Here is a 16,901-nt window from a genome sequence, read left to right on the forward strand (position 1 = left end):
CCATTTTAGTTCGTCCGCCATTAGAAATCTTGGTTTACTTATACTGTAAATGGTAGATAGACCTCATTTTCCACTAACTCATTCCAATCACATTCTATTATAAAAATTATACTCCCTCAGTCCGTGAATAAGAGTCTCGGTTCACTTTTACCATAAATGGTATAAGGTCTCACATTCCACTAACTCATTTCACTCACATTTCATTTTAAACTAATATATACAAGTGAGACTAATATTCCATTATCTTTTCTCACTTCCTTAAAACCCGTGCTAAATTCAAATGAGACTCCTAATAATAAACGGAGGAGTACTATTTATCTATTTATTGTAAAATTAGTTTCTAATGAGATAAGTCATGATTTCCATTAAATGAAAGGATCATTTCGCAATCCTATATTGGTCAGTATATTTGATATAAAATGAATCATGCAAAATTCCTGAATAAATGGCAAACCAAATACAAATATAGGATAAATTATCCCCCTCCCATTTAGTTCTCGTAACTTTTATTTGTACCAAATTTGTCGATTATATATATAGGACTCTGGTCTAAACAAGAATTAAATTTAATACAATATCAAGATCAAATTGACATCACTATGAGATTTTGCCAATCTGATGGTCAATAAAAATACATCTTATAAAGATGTCATTACTAGTCAGTAGTTTTTAGGTTATTTTATAAAATTCAAATTTGAGATATTTTAAAATTATTTTAGGCCGTTTTCTAAAGTGGCCTAAAAGCTAACTTGCAATGACATTCGTTATATTTAAAATTGACCTCCATATGTTAAAATTGAGTTTTGTATAAACCAAAAACCTAAAACATTCATTATGAAAAAGTGAAGAAAATACATATAAATGTGGCAAATATCAAATTGGATTGCCCAAGCGCCACCTACTACATATTGACACGGTCAAATGGCTATTGTTGTTTATATTTGAGTGAGTCATATAATCTAAGTAGGTAAACTTATACTGGTATAGTTGGTCAAGTCGAATAAATATATTTCAACCAGGTTATCTTCGGTTTTTCCCCTTCACCCTAATTGAAAGGACAAACTCAAATATATAAGGGTTGTTTTAAACTCCCATAAAACAGTTAACCCTGAACACAATCATCACTAAAAAGTAAAATAATTCCATATTATCATGAAGCAATTAACCGTGAATACAAACGATTACTAAAAAGGTTAACTTTAAACTAAAAATGACAGTAATTCAGATTTACGAAAATGAACCCCAAGCATAGAAAATGATCGGAATAATTACTAAGAGACAAAAAACAAAAGCTTACAAGGAGTAGAAACCAAGTTAGAAATGCACATTAGAATGGAGTTGGTAGCTGGCAGTAAAAAATAATGAAACTAAAATAAAAAGAATACTAAGGTTGGCGTCAACTATAAATACTTAAATTTCGACCGAACTTCCTATTCAACACACGCAAAAAAAAAAAAAAAACTCATGGCGCCGGCTGCGAGGAGCGAGCCAATTACAGCATGCCATGTGGTGGCCGTGCCGTATCCCGGCAGAGGCCACGTCAACCCCATGATGAATCTGTGCAAACTGCTGGCGAGTTTGAAGCCAGATCTCCTCATCACCGTCGTCCTGACGGAGGAGTGGCTCGGCTTGATCGGCGCCGAGGAGAAGCCGCCGGGTATCCGCTTTGCCACCATCCCCAACGTGCTCCCCTCGGAGCGTGAGCGCGCCGCCGACATGCCTAGCTTCGTCGGCGCCACACAGACTCAGATGGGCGAGCCGTTCGAGCGGCTCATGGCCCGGCGCGAGGAGCCGATCCATTTCATAATCGCGGACATGTTTTTGTTCTGGGCGATTGACTTCGGAAACCGGATGAATATTCCGGTGGCATCTCTCTGGCCGATGCCTGCTTCCGTGTTCTCGCTGTTTTACCATTTAGACCTCCTCGAGCGGAATGGCGATCACCCCTTTGACGTTTCAGGTTAGCACACCCTTTTTAGTACTTAAAGCGACTGTTTGATTTGTTAGACATAAATGATCATGAAAATGTAGTCTAGAAATTGAACTGATTGATTATTTTAGTTGAAGGGGATGATTATAACTAATTATCATCTAAAATTGAGCTGAGATTCAATTTCATGAACCAAATATAAACTTGCAAATCGAACAGTCACAAATTGGATTGTTAATATTGATTACTACTCTTTGTTAACATTGGATTACGATTTTTAGAGAGGGGGGAGGAACGAATAGGTTACATTGAAGGAATCGAGTCGATCCGACTCATCGACATTCCATCAATCGCCTACTTGAAAGACCAGCGCCTCATCAATCTAGTCCGTCGAATTTTCCACAACTTAACCAAGGCTCAATACTTATTAATCTCTTCTATCTACGAGCTGGAATCCCAAGTAATGGAAGCCCTAAACCAGGAATTCTCATTTCCTATATACACTTTTGGCCCTGCTATACCTTATCTCAATCTCGAAAAGGTCACAGCTCTCTCAACTAATAAAAGCGATGACGATCAGCTCTATTTTGATTGGTTGAACTCTCAGCCACCGAGTTCGGTTCTGTACGTCTCGTTGGGGAGCTTCCTGTCTGTTTCGGCTGAGCAGATGGATGAGATTGCTGATGGATTACGGGCAAGTGGGGTGAGCTTCTTGTGGGTTGCTCGAGGGGAGGCGAAGAGACTGCAGCAACGGTGCGGGGAGGCTGCGGGGAAAGTCGTGCCGTGGTGCGACCAACTTAGAGTGTTGTGTCATCCTAGTATTGGGGGATTCTGGACGCACGGTGGATGGAACTCGACTATGGAGTGTCTTTTCGGTGGGAAGCCTATGATCTGCTTTCCGATAATCCTTGATCAAACAACAATCCGGAAACATGTGGTTGAGGATTGGAAGATCGGAGTGGATTCGAAAAAGGATTTGGCGCCCGGAGATATACTGAGGAGCGGGAAAATAACTGAGATTGTGAAGAAATTCATGGATGCAGATAGCAGTGAGAGAAGAGAGATGGTGGGAAGAGCCAGAGAATTTCGAGAGGTAATTCGACAAGCGGTTTCAGAGGGAGGTTCTTCTTTGACAAACCTCGCTTCTTTACTTGATCACATTCAGCTGGCTGCTTCTGATTCTTAATGTTCTACTATGTTCTTATTTCGGTGTGTCAAATATCAATACTTTGTGTTACTTTATTTTATTTTAATTGGAATGTAACATTAGAATTGTTTTGTGTTAGTATTTTATTTTACTTGAATTTGGAATAATCTTACATTGGAATTGTCGTGTCATTTTATTTTACTTGAATTGGAAGAGTAATATTAGAATCTTTTGTGTTACCATATTTAATTTTCTTGGATTTTCATATCATAATTGGTCATAACAACCGAACGACATCTATAAGTATATATCTAGTATTTCAATATGGCCCAAAGTATGTAAACTTTTACCTAATGTCATTAATATTATCATACTCCCTCCGTCACAAAAAACAGTCTCATTTGTGAAAGACACGAGTTTAGTGAGAAATTGATAAAGTAAGAGATAGAAAGAAAAAGTAGGTATAACAGAGAGATATGGAGAAAAAATAGGTAAAGTATGAGAGTGAGGAAAAAAGAACGTAAAATATCAAATAGAAACTTTCTAGTTTTATAAATATGACTATTTTTCGTGGATATTCCAAAATGGTAAAATTAAACTATTTTACGTTCGACGGAGGGAGTCTTTTACATTGATAGAGATATAATAGTACTATAATTTTCAGATATAAAATTACAGTAGTATATTTGACCAAATAGGTAAATAGCATGACAAAATTTATTATCATGAATTCCAAGTAAAATAATCCAAGTATACAATATATTACTCTCCCCGTTCTTAAAAAACAGAGGGAAAAGTATTTTATTTTACACTTTCACCACTAGTTCATGTTTTATTAACCTACATTTGCTTCCACATTTCGAATCATAGTCCATTGATTGCTTTATTTTACACTTTTTTATTTTTTAGTTGCATCAACATTCAGATTTTTACACTTTCAAAAATTCTAAAAATATACTGGAATTTTTTTTTTGATTATTATTCATAAAAATCAATTATTTTACCCACATCACTATTAATTAATTAGTTTAATTTCAATTTGCCCCCACTTTGAAATCATCATTATTCAAAACACAAAAATTTATAGCATAATTTATTGAATAAGTATGTGTGAATTTTGATAATGTTAAATATATAAATATATCGTGCCCCTGTGACTTTAGTTTCTATTACATATCTTTTACTCTCTTCGTCTCTGAAGAGTATGTGCTATTTCCTTCTTCGTACGTCTCTAAAGAGTATGAACATTCCAATTTTGGAAACTCTCCTCTCTCTAATGAGGTGAGACTCATTCTCCACTAACAATACTTAAAAAACTTTCTATATATATCTCTCTCTCTTACTTACCAATAATGCATTAAAAACTCGTGCCGAACCCAATGTTCATACTCTTTGGGGACGGAGGGAATAATTAATTTTCTTTCATAATCCTCACTGCCCATGCCACATCTCGTTTTGGTGGAGCCGACTAGGGGTGAGCAAAAAAACCGAATACCGAATATCCGAACCGAACCAAACTGAAATTTTGAAATTCGGTTCGATTTTTTCGATTTTTCGGTTCGGTTTAAAAAAAAACGGTTTTTCGGTTCGGTTCGGTTCGGTTCGGGCAAAAAAAAACGAGAAAATGAATTATATTTTAAATATAATATTATATATTTATTCTATTAATTTAAATATATTATATCAGAGTATAATATATATTCTTTTAATATATTTTATATAATATGTATTATATATATTCTATTAAAATAAAGTGATAGAAATAACACCATACCATCATTTCTAGCCGATCATTTGTACACGTGGACGAATAATAAGCTGCCACGTGGCAAAAAAAAATCTGAAAAAAGACGGGCAACAATGTGCTGGTCTTTAAACAACAATTTTTCTTGAACAACAATATCCGACACACTATACAACAATCTATAGATTGTTGTGTAGTGTTTGTAATATTGTTGTGTAGCGTTTATAATATTGTTGTATAAGCGGTGTCACGTTGTCATTTTAAAAGGGGTTGTCATTTTAACACAAACCTATATATATATATATATATATAGAGAGAGAGAGAGAGAGAGACTCTCTCTCTCTCTCTATATATATATATATTAAGAGTTGTGATCAATGTCGAACTCTTCTTAAAGACCGAACTAGAGACCAAATCTAGGCCATTAGATCTAGCTTTTTGATGAGATGTGCTGCTATGTAAAATTTTTTCGCTCTTCATTACAAGCCAATTTTACTTCATTGTATAGGTTTATTACTTCATTCTGTACGTAATACCTTGAAACTACAACATGTTTTTACTTGCTTCAAGTAGGTTTTGAAATGATTCAACATATGCTTCATTCGAATTCATTGACATGAGCTTTTACTTTATTCACATTAAAAAATGCAATTTATTCAAGTGGGTTTATTACTTCATTCAGAAACGTTATTACTTCATTGGATAAGGTTTTTACTTCATTCCAGTAGGACTTCAAATGCTTCTACACATACTTCATTCAAATAATTTATTATATTATTTCATGTGTTTATTACACCATATCAGCGTCGTAGCGGTGGTGATAGATATTGTAGAGAGAAAGAATGGAATGCGACGGCGAAACTGCATTTACGTACTGTAATGAAGTAATAATCCTATTGGAATGAAGTAAAAACCTACTGGAATGAAGTAATATATTCTGGAATGAAGTTAAATCTTCGTAACGTGTTAGTATGACTTATTTACCTTCGGATGAATTAAAATAGACTGGTGATGAAGGCGAAAATAATTTATAAATTTGTGAATATCATCCATAAAAAACTAGATCTAGAAGCCCTAATTTTGTATGGTTCGGTAGTTCGGTCTTTAAGAGTGGGTTTGTGGATAATGAGACTCTATATATTAATATATGCTCCATATTTTTTCGATTTTTCAGTTTAATTCGGTTTTTCGGTTTAATTCGATTTTTTTAGTTCGGTTTTTTGATTTTTGGTTTTTCGGTTCGGATCGATTTTGATTTTCAAGGAAATTCGGTTTTTCGGGTTCGGTTCGATTTGGGCAAAAAACCGAACCGAAACCCGAATGCACACCCATAGAGCTGACACCGATATGAAAAATTATCCTATAATTGTTAAGAATGACTTGGACTCTCTACGTCTAAATCTTAGCTTTGTCACTGTGGTATATGATAAATTAATTGAAGGATTAAAATCAAAATATTAAAAAAACGAAATACATTTTGTTACAATCATGCAAAAATACATAAAATAAAGGAATAAAAAAAACAATTTTTGTGATAATATTTATGATTTTTTTTCATTATAATTTAATTTGATAATTAAAGAATCAACCATCTTTAAAACCAAATTATCAATAAACCTAGTCATGCAAATCAAATAATTAACCAAGTCATATCTTATCACTCAAAAACCAAATTCTTTATAAATCTCTCCTCTGAATTTCGTGAAGATTTTTCCAAAAGCTTGAAACTTGATACACAAGATTCAAACTTCCACGTAGAACCAAATTTTGCTATTGATTTTAAGATTCAAACTTCTACCGAGTTACATAGTCAAGTTTGTGTCATTAAAAGGATATTTGTTGCAAAAAGTGGTTATCATAATGAAAATTCAAAGCACATCCCTATCAGAAAAAAAAAAAAATGTGTCCAAACAAAGTTTCCATTTTTTAATGAATATATAGATGAATGTAAAATGAAATAGATAGCTATCAGCTGGAAATGTCACCGTTGCTTAATTGATTAACAACATCCTTTTTCACTCCGCAAGAATTATTTGCTACCATGTGTATATCACGTAGAACTCAACTTAATTAGTATCATCTCCATCCATAAAAAACAGTCTCTATAGTAAATAGTGGTGAAGCCATAAATTTTAAAATGGCCCCCAAATTACCGTTAATATTTATAGAATTTCGACGTTCGTGACATCGAAAGTTCGAAATAATCAATTATTTCCAAAATAGAAAGTAAAGAGAAACAAAATATTCACATTATGCTGAATAAAGAGAAAGAAGAATAAAAAAGTTGAAGAAGAAGAAGAAGAAGAAGAAAGTTGCAGATAAAAAAATACTAGGTAAAAACATCGCTAAACGGAATCAAACCCGAGAACAACATTGGACAAGAGACTATGTCTCCAACCAACTGCGCTACCAAATATACATGTCAATATTTGTTTAATAGGAAAATTGAGGGGGGACTAGGGGCCCCAAGGTGGCTTCACCACTGATAGTAAATAATAAGGCTCGTCACCTATTGTTTTTCTCCATGCATTGTGTACCATATGTTGGTAAGGATTCAAAGATGGATCGAAATGCATAGATTCAACATGATTGAGCTGGACGTCGCTTTAACATTGCAATAAAATCTCTAATCATAGTAATTTAGTGTAAACCCTTTCCTCAAAAGGTGCTCTTTCACTGTGTATCAGTAGAAAGAAATTTATTATTATCACAACGTGCACATTGACATCTAAATTTTGAACCATCCATTTTAGAGAGATGTAGCACAACAAAATTTATAAACATATCTAACCATCAATAAAATCATGATTGAATTCTCTGGTGGGATATTTTTCTCTCATACATCCACTCTCGTCCTGAAATTTTATCCATTTCACTATCCTATAGTATGAAATTAATACTCCATATGTCCCACTTTAGGAGTCCTAATTGAGTTCGGCACGAGTTTTAAGAAATGTAAAGGAAAGTTGATGAAAAAAGATAGTGGAATGTGAGTCGTACTTTTATATATTAGTTTTATAATAAAATGTGAGTGGAAAAAAGTTAGTGGAATGTGAGGCCTAATACCATTTATGGAATATTCCAACCGGGACTCCTAAAGTGGGACGAAGGGAGTATAAATCAAAACAAATATAATAATATTTTCAATTAATTAATAAAGAATTTAGAGAAAATAACTAAAAAAATAAAATTATACCTTTAGATAACGAAGAGATAGCGAGACAGGGTGGCTACGGGCAAAGAGACTACTTCCGATTTGAAGAAATAACATGGCAAGATAGAAAAATTGTAGGAAGAGATTGAAGAAATCGCATTGGAGAGAAAATGAAAAAGTAAAATGAGAGAGGGTGAGATGCGGATCTGACATAATGTCTTCATTTTTCGAGCACCTTACAAGTGCTCGGAATTTTCCATGCACATTCAAGTGGTGCTCGGAAACGCCGGTGGAATAGAGTTTATTATATAAATTTATTCAAAAATAAATTGTCTAAATTTATTTGGAATCATTCGTTCATTACGTGCTCGAGAATTCCTAGCACATTTTTAGGATTCTTGCACATTGTTCGCAGTCGCCAAATTATATTCCAAACACTTTAGTGCTCGGAAACCTCATAATACCTACAATGGATACAACCGAGCACAAAAGTGTTCGGAATCATTCGTTTATTATGAGCACATAGTAAGTGCTTGGGAATTCCTTACACATTCTTAGGAAGCTCTCACATTGCTCGCAGTCGCCAAATTATATTCCGAGCACTTTGGTGCTTGGAAATCGCATATATCTACAATGGAAATGTGCTCGGAACTCTTGTTTATTGTGAACACGTAGTAGGTGTCCGGGAATTTCCTGCCACATTCATAGGATGCTCGCAATTGCCAAAACATGTTCCTAGCACGTTGACCGCGCTCGAAATGTGCTCGGTAAGCGCTCAATTATTTTAACGGTCCAACTATTATTGCTCATATTGGTGCTCAGAAATATTTATAAGTAGTGTTTTTCAGTGACTACTATTGTTGTTTGATTTCATACTACTGTATTTCATTTTACCAATTTACAAATTACAATAGATCGGTCACTCGACAATGAAATGAACCACAAACAAAACAGCCACCCGGATGTGTGGTACATCTATCCACCCATATTTAGTTATAAGTATAATCATTAAATTCTAATTACACGTATAAATCTTAACTGATCGAAGATTAATAAATATAATTGTAATAATGACTTGGGGGTCATCCACAGGATTCAAACTTCCACAAAGCATAGTCAAGTTTTAGGCATTTGAAAAGTATTTGTGGGAGAAAAAGGTCATCGCATGTGTAGAAAGTTGAAACCATATGAATACCTCTGCCCGCACAAAATTTCCTAAAATTAATTTAATAAATAGAAAGACAAATACAAAGTCCAAATCGAGAACGAATCACAACACGGTACTGTGCTTAATTGATGAAAAACTTGTAGACTTGTGTTTGCTTTTCCTTTCCATGGCCGCGATTTAGCATTTAATATACAAATAATCGATAATTATAATTAAGTTAAAATTTTCAATCGACACAATTAGGACACAAACACTATGGAGTATCATTTTATTTGTATTATTTTTGACGAATATATACTACTCCATATATAAATCTGATATTGAGAGTAATTCCTTTATATATTCCCCCACTCAATAAGATTAGCCACAACACAACCATGTCTCGGGTCCACGAGCAGCCAATCCCATCGCGCCACGTGGTGGTGATGCCGTACCCTGGGCGCGGCCACATCAACCCCGCGCTCAGCCTCTGCACAGCCATGGCCGATCAGAGCTCCAACATCCACATAACCGTGGTGGTGACAGAGGAGTGGCTCGGCTTACTCGCCTCTGAGAAAAAGCCATCGAACGTCGCTTTTGCCGCCATCCCCAACGTGGTGCCGTCGGAGAAGGCGCGCGGCGACGATCTTCAGGCCTTCGTTGCAGCGGTTCTCACCAAAATGCAGGCGCCGTTCGAGCAGCTTCTGGACGGCGGATCGCTGCCGCCGCCGGATTTCATTATAGGCGATGCGTTTTTGTCATGGGTCCACGAAGTCTCCACCAAACGGAATATTCCGTCGGCTCACATGTGGACCATGTCGGCGGCGGTCTACACTGTGTTTTACCATTTTGACCTTCTGGTTCAGAACGGCCACTACCCCGTTGATTTGTCAGGTTTCATTTTTTCCTCTCTCGTTTTCTACATTTTCACTCACGTATATAACTATTCGTTTCCGATTAATTGTTAGTACTCGTTTTTTGCTCAACTATTTTATTTCATATATGTATAATGATATAATTATGTGAGTGATAAACATGGATTTGGAAGCTCACAATATAATTCTCCTACTAGTAGTATACATGAAAAATAGATCGAGTTAAAAAAAGGGGGATGAATAAATGATTGATTATAGCAAGAATGATGAAAGAATGAAATTAGTTTAATACTTTAATGAGACTAGCAAGAATGATGAAAGAATGAAATTAGTTTAATACTTTAATGAGACTAGCAAGAAGAAAGTTTCGATTTGATTTGTCTAACAAAATGTGGTCTCCTTTTTCTTATTTGAATGTAGTGTGGGTGATGATATGACAGATTTTTTCCTTTTGTTATTTTGTTACGTACTATCCACCAATTAATAATAGAAAAAATATATTTTTCATTTTTAGTAAATACTAATTTCGTATTATGCCAACTCATTACACACACTTTACTAAACTAATACTCCCTCCACTCTAAAAAAAAATATAGATTGGGACAGCATAAGGAGTAGTACAAAGTTGGTAAAGTAGGAGAAATAGAAAGAAAAATATAATTTGAATATTGTTAGTGGAGAATATGACTTATATTATATGAGAGAAAAACTAACCAAATATAGAAAGCGAGTAATTTTATAGGAATAACCAAAGTGAAAAAAGTAAACTATTTTTATAGGACGGAAATAGTATGTAAAAATATGACTCAATTAATTTTATCATCTATTTTCTTTATAAAGTGAGTCAATTTTTTAATACTCGTGTCCAACAAAACTGTGTATTTGGCATATGGACTGACGGAGGAAGTACTCATAATCTACAAACTGACATCATGTATTTTCACAGTTAATGGAGAAGCGGTTGTGGACTATATTCCGGGGCTCCCACCAGTTCGTGTTGCTGATCTACCACTAATCATAAGAGACCAGGAATCCATGCCAAAGCTCATACAAATATTACCCAAAGACTCCAACGCAAAACACCTCATTTTCACATCCTATTACCACCTAGAATCCCAAGTTATCGATGCTCTGAAGCACCAATCTTCACTAGCAATCTATACCGTGGGCCCCGTTGCCGTATACTCGAAGCTCAGGGATTTGAAAACGAGCAGTGGCGTGGCCGCAGCCACCGATGACTACTTGAGATGGCTAGACCACCAGCCACCAAGCTCAGTGCTGTACATCTCCCTTGGCAGCTTCTTGCATATCTCAGCAGCCCAGATGGATGAGATTGCTGCAGGGTTGCACGAGAGCGGTGTTAGCTTCTTGTGGGTGGCTAGACGAGAGGCGGCTCGGTTACAGAAAATGTGTGGGGAAAAGGGCGTGTTGGTTGAGTGGTGTGATCAGCTGAGAGTGCTCTCTCATCCTTCTGTCGGGGGGTTCTTGTCGCACTGTGGATGGAACTCGACTAAGGAGGCACTACTGGCGGGCGTGCCGGTGCTTACTTTTCCTATCATTATGGACCAGACCTCGGATGCCAAGGCCATTGTTCAGGATTGGAAAGTTGGATGGAGGTTTCTGGATAGGGAGTTTGATGCCACAAATTTGAAGAAGAGGGATGAGGTTGCTGGGATTGTCAAGAGGTTTATGGATTTGGAGAGTGCACAGAGGCAAGAGCTTACAAGAAATGCAACAAAATTGAGGAAGATTTGTGAGGCAGAATTTGCAAATGGAGGCTCACACCAAACAAATCTTGCTCACTTACTTAAATCAATTAATCTATCTTGATCCACCTCATGGCTAGTAATGACCGAATAAGCCCACATTATATCTTGTACTCTCTCCAGCCAAATATTTAAATTTGGATGTATTTTCAGTAGAACGAGGATCCTATATTTATCATAATTTCATGGTACGTACAACACACGTAATGTAACAGCCCGCCTCTCTAGGGTACAATAAATGCGGCGACTGCTACAAAAACGGACTTAAAAGAAATAAAAACATAGAGTAGGGTTTCATTTAAAGAGATTTGACCAAGGTATTAAACGAACTATCAAGCAATAAGTAAAAATGTTTAACCTAGAATATCAATGAAGAATAGATACCATAAACTACGATCAAAAGTCAAGGGTTCGACATGAATTCAACAAAACCACCACAAGTCTCAATCTTCTAACTCAAAGGGGAAATAAGTTCAAAATAACCAAAAGATACTAAGTGTTTCAAGAATTCAGCGGAAACGACCAAGAGAAAGTGAAGCCATGTATGAAGACACAACTACACTCGAAGTTCAAAACATCCATCTTATTTAATAAATGTGCTCAACACCCGCCACCGCTCGTCGCCATTCAACCTGCACATAAGGAAAACACATGCAGGGCTGAGTATTTTGAAATACCCAGTGAACTCGTTGCCAAAACATTTTAATAGTTATGCCACCCTTACCATAGTGAACTCGAGTTTTACAATTATCAAAATAAAGATCATCGAGTATCACAAAAATATTTTCATAGACTGGCCAGTCAAACAACTCCCCACTTTCTCAACAATCCATCAATCACAACCTTTCCATAGTGCGACGAAAGTGTGGCCACACTTTTCGCCCACGAGACCGGCCGACTAGCAAGGACGGCTCCCGATCCCACCGTGTACACTAGCCTGGTAGGGTTTGCGGCCCTACTCAGACCCGAATTCGTTTATACATATCCATAGCCCTATAGCCCAATGGAGCGAACTCTCAAACTGGGCATCAGGCGCACAACATCATCACAAATAATCACAGGCATGGCATAACAGTTTAAACCACCCTTATCTCTCCACTTTCATAAATTTGCAACATAAAAGAGTTTAAGAATAAAGCCCACCTCGACTGCTTAGATTTCAAGTATGATTCCCTCTTTTGTTATCCGGCTTCGCAACCAAAGTTTCATCTTTTAATCACATAGGCACATATCACGAATCAGTTTCAACATCAACTCTTAAATCATGCATGTCTCAACGCTTTCCCTTTTTCCCACCGATCCGGTTTACATTTATCATTCAAAACAAGGCATATTCATCATATATGTTTATTCACTCATCAATCCTAGAGCTATCATCAACTTATGCCACACATACACACACGCACACACGCGCACGCATACACACACACATGCACTTCCCGTATACCATTTATCCCACTTTCACTCAATCTAGATGCATGAGGGTTCAAGAATACCGATTAATCGGTTAGAAGAAGAAGATAAATATGTAGGTACCTTTTCTTGTCAAAACAAACGGAGAAACAAAGTAGAGACTTGATTCTTCAACAATTCTTGAGGCTCGAACTCTAATTCTTCTTAAAGGATGAAGAATTATTGGGGAAAAGTAAAAGAAAATTGAGAGAGAGGGAAAAAGGGAGGGGGCGTGTGAAATGGGTGGGGGGCGATTTTTGATAGCTAGGGTTAGGTATTTCTCTTATTTATAGGGTTCAATAAAATCTTTAGGTAATTAAATAGAATATTTGGGAAGATTTGATTCTCCACAATTAAATAAAGCAAATATTGTGGAGTGGGCAAGAAGAAATAAAAAAAAAGTGAGCTAGGGTTCAAGGCATGAATTTTCGAAAATCATGGCTTGTATTTAGCCAAGATTTTGTTTGGTATATTTTCCGGAGTAGAATAAAATATCACGGAGCAAAATAAAAATAAAAATCCTCCCATTCAAGTAGGAAATAGGCGTGTAATATAGGTATTCAATAAGGAATGGATTTTAAATATTAACTAAGACAAGATATGGCAAGATCTCCTTGAGGTATGGTAAGATTTGCTAGAATATTTAATTTTAGGTATGGAAGGAAATCAATAAGGGATCAATTAAACAAATAAAATAATTCCTCCTTCCCAAAAATAGGTGATTTTCGAAAATCACCTAGAATAAATAGGGTGTCGATTTTTCTCATTAAGAAATAGAGAATAATTGGGTTTTGGATTTAATTTGGATAAATATCCCAAGAATTAAATTAAATCCGGAAAAATAGGATTTTCTCCAATAAAATGAAGGGGTTCGAAAATTTCAAAAATGAATAAAAGTGGTTATAGTATTTATGGAAATATCCTAATAAATCTCACTCACCCTTAAACAAATAATTCACCACATAATTCACCTTTAATTCAAATATTCATAAGCCACGTCATATACTCAACGAGTTTGACTTTTCAACTCAAACTCAACCCTAGACGCGACTTGGTCATAAGAACTCATGCAATAAATTCATTCGTCAATTAATTCACGTCTCCCACGTCATCAATAAAAATTAAGAAATTATACGGCTCTAAAATTAGGGTTCGAAAAAGTGGGGTGTTACACGTAATAGGATATCATTGTTGATGGACCGCCATGTTTTATACTTTTAAATGTATTTATCAGTAAAAGATTTGATACGCGCTTGTGGATTGCCATGTTTTATGTTGTTCTATGGATAATATGGGATATTAGAAATATAATGGCATTCGAAGGTTTCAAACCTGGGAGTTCACGAATAAGCGACTTTTGTGGCTTCTTGGAACTTGAACGAAAGGATGGTGCCCGAATTTTCACTTTGCACCGGGGTTGTTAGTGGATGAGTTGAAAGTTATTAGAGACTGGGCAGGAGCAAGAGCTTCACGAAGAGGTATGTTGTGCTGATTTTCAGTTGAATACTTGGCTCTTGTTGGTTTTATCTTCTCTTGTGCCACTGTTGTGGGTTTGGCTCGGTGATGGATGGTTGATTTGTTACTTTTTTGGGACTGCTTAGTGTTAGACTGTTTTTTGCTTGTTTTGGATCCGCTACTCTTGAAGGTAGGGGTTTCGAACTTCTTTTTGGTCTCGCCTTTTGGCTTGCCTTTTATAGCTCGCCGGTTTATGGCTTGAGCATTTTTTTTTTTCATAAAAAAAATCGTTGATGAAAATTGAATATTTCCATTCACTACTTTGAAACCAACAAAAATGAATTCAAAGAACATATTAAAGGGTACGATTGGGACCAAACCAATTCATGTTGTCACAAATGCTATCATCAAGAGATGCATTATCAAACAAACTAGTATACTACTAGTATTCGCTAAAAATAAATTGTAATCTTACTCAAAATGAAAATATAATGTTGTTGTTGATCGAAAATAAATACTAAAAGAAGCTATATATAACAATTGAATAATCCTTTTTTATTTGCGTTAAAATAAAAAGGTGATTTATAATCACAAATTACAACAAAATGAATACTCCATATATATTCTAACAGGTGAGTCCATACAAAAGATAGTTGAATTGGTGAAGCATAACACAAATGGAAGTGTAGTTGGAGTTGAGCACAAGCCGGATGAAGACTTGCATAGTGAGCAGACTGTCTGAGCCGGCGTGATGGCTCTTCCCAGCAGCCCGCTCGACACTCAAACTCCGAGCCCACCGTGAAGCGCAAAGGAGCGTGAGATGGGCTTCAAATCGTAGACCTGGACCCCCAAAAGGCGACGCAGCAGCACCATGAACTCTGGGAGATGGTTGGGCAGCCCCCCCCTCGTCAGAATCTTGATCAAGAACCCGAAGTCGTAGAGCCCGTGGAAGGTAACCGTTCCAAGGCCGGATTTGAGGAAGTAGGCAGCGAAGAAGCGGGAGTTGATACCCCTGCGCTTGTGCTCCGCGAAGTTGATGCCCTGATCGCGGAGGAACGCGATAGACTCCGGATTGTAGCGGTCGTAGTCAGAGTCGAAGTCGCGGAAGTTGAACTCCCACACGTAGAATGTGCCCGGTGTGCCGAGCGTTGAGAGGTTGCCGCGGGCGTCGCAGAGGGTGAGGCCGAGTTGGATGATGTTCAAAGCGTCCACGTTTTTCTTCATCAACGCGTAAAGATGGGTGGCTGAGAGAGACGAGACGCTCCCCTCCGGCTTGAAGATGGTGCCGGGAATTTGGTGTCCATCGATGACCTAAATTGCTTCAAACACCCTTTGATCAAACGAAATTCGGCATCCAGATTGCTTTGCCAAACCTTTCTTACTACCACACCCATAATTCTGATTTCTCGATATTTCTGATTTCTCGATATTTCTGATCGATTGAACTGCACATCTATATATAAGAGATTATATGTAACCCTTCTCCGCTGTTTCTTAAGGAAAGTAGTAATGATCTGCAAAAACTTACCTTATTCAAACTACTCCGTAACTAATGTATATAAGGAAATTTTAAGATCTTTTTTTACTTGCCTTATTTAAACTAACGGTATAATAATTTGTGTTAGAAGATTATGTCTTTCATGTTAATCTGCTCCTTAATTTGTAATATAACGAATTATATTTATTAATTTACTACTTTACTATCCGAACTGAACGCTTTGATTAGGTTTAAACATATTTATATACTCCCTAAAACCATACATTCCAAATTTGAAAATATGGAGTATTCAACAAGTAAATAACTCGTTACTAAATTTATTATTTTTATTATAGATATATATACAAATAAATGTCTATGAATTCATATATAGATTCTATTTTGATTTCGGGCTAATCCAATTGAAATTTTATCCAACTAAAATTCTAATCTTTAATAGCAAACATTCTGATTGCGAGCTAGTTCATGATTTAGTCGGACTTGTTAAGTCGGGGCATAGTTTCGAACTGCATTTATGTACACATTTTGATTGAATATATGATAGACAAATCATACATTCAGATTTTGAGCTAATCCATAAGTTAATCGGACTATTCAAGTTAGGGCATAGTTTTCAGATTTCACATAACTATCAGAGCAATTAGAAGTAGTCATAATTTAATTTTTTTTCCCTTTGAATTTATATACAAGGCATGAAAGCTAAACGGGCCTCATACTGAAATAAACATACATC

At 36.2% G+C, this 16,901-nt stretch overlaps 2 protein-coding genes across 2 annotated transcripts; both read left to right on the forward strand.

The window, feature by feature from the left end:
- The first annotated feature begins 1,420 nt into the window (after positions 1-1,420).
- Positions 1,421-3,257, forward strand: LOC125219799 (UDP-glycosyltransferase 87A1-like). Its single transcript, XM_048121869.1, has 2 exons — positions 1,421-1,960; positions 2,212-3,257. The coding sequence occupies exons 1-2, from the start codon at positions 1,465-1,467 to the stop codon at positions 3,114-3,116; spliced, it is 1,401 nt and encodes a 466-aa protein (XP_047977826.1). The 5' UTR covers positions 1,421-1,464; the 3' UTR covers positions 3,117-3,257.
- A 6,157-nt stretch (positions 3,258-9,414) lies between these two features.
- LOC125223966 (UDP-glycosyltransferase 87A1-like) lies at positions 9,415-11,944 on the forward strand. Its single transcript, XM_048127291.1, has 2 exons — positions 9,415-10,016; positions 10,944-11,944. Exons 1-2 carry the CDS (start codon positions 9,521-9,523, stop codon positions 11,825-11,827), a joined length of 1,380 nt encoding a protein of 459 aa, XP_047983248.1. The 5' UTR covers positions 9,415-9,520; the 3' UTR covers positions 11,828-11,944.
- The last annotated feature ends 4,957 nt before the right edge of the window (positions 11,945-16,901 follow it).

This window comes from Salvia hispanica, chromosome 4, assembly GCF_023119035.1.
Source record: "Salvia hispanica cultivar TCC Black 2014 chromosome 4, UniMelb_Shisp_WGS_1.0, whole genome shotgun sequence".
Classification (NCBI taxonomy): domain Eukaryota; kingdom Viridiplantae; phylum Streptophyta; class Magnoliopsida; order Lamiales; family Lamiaceae; genus Salvia; species Salvia hispanica.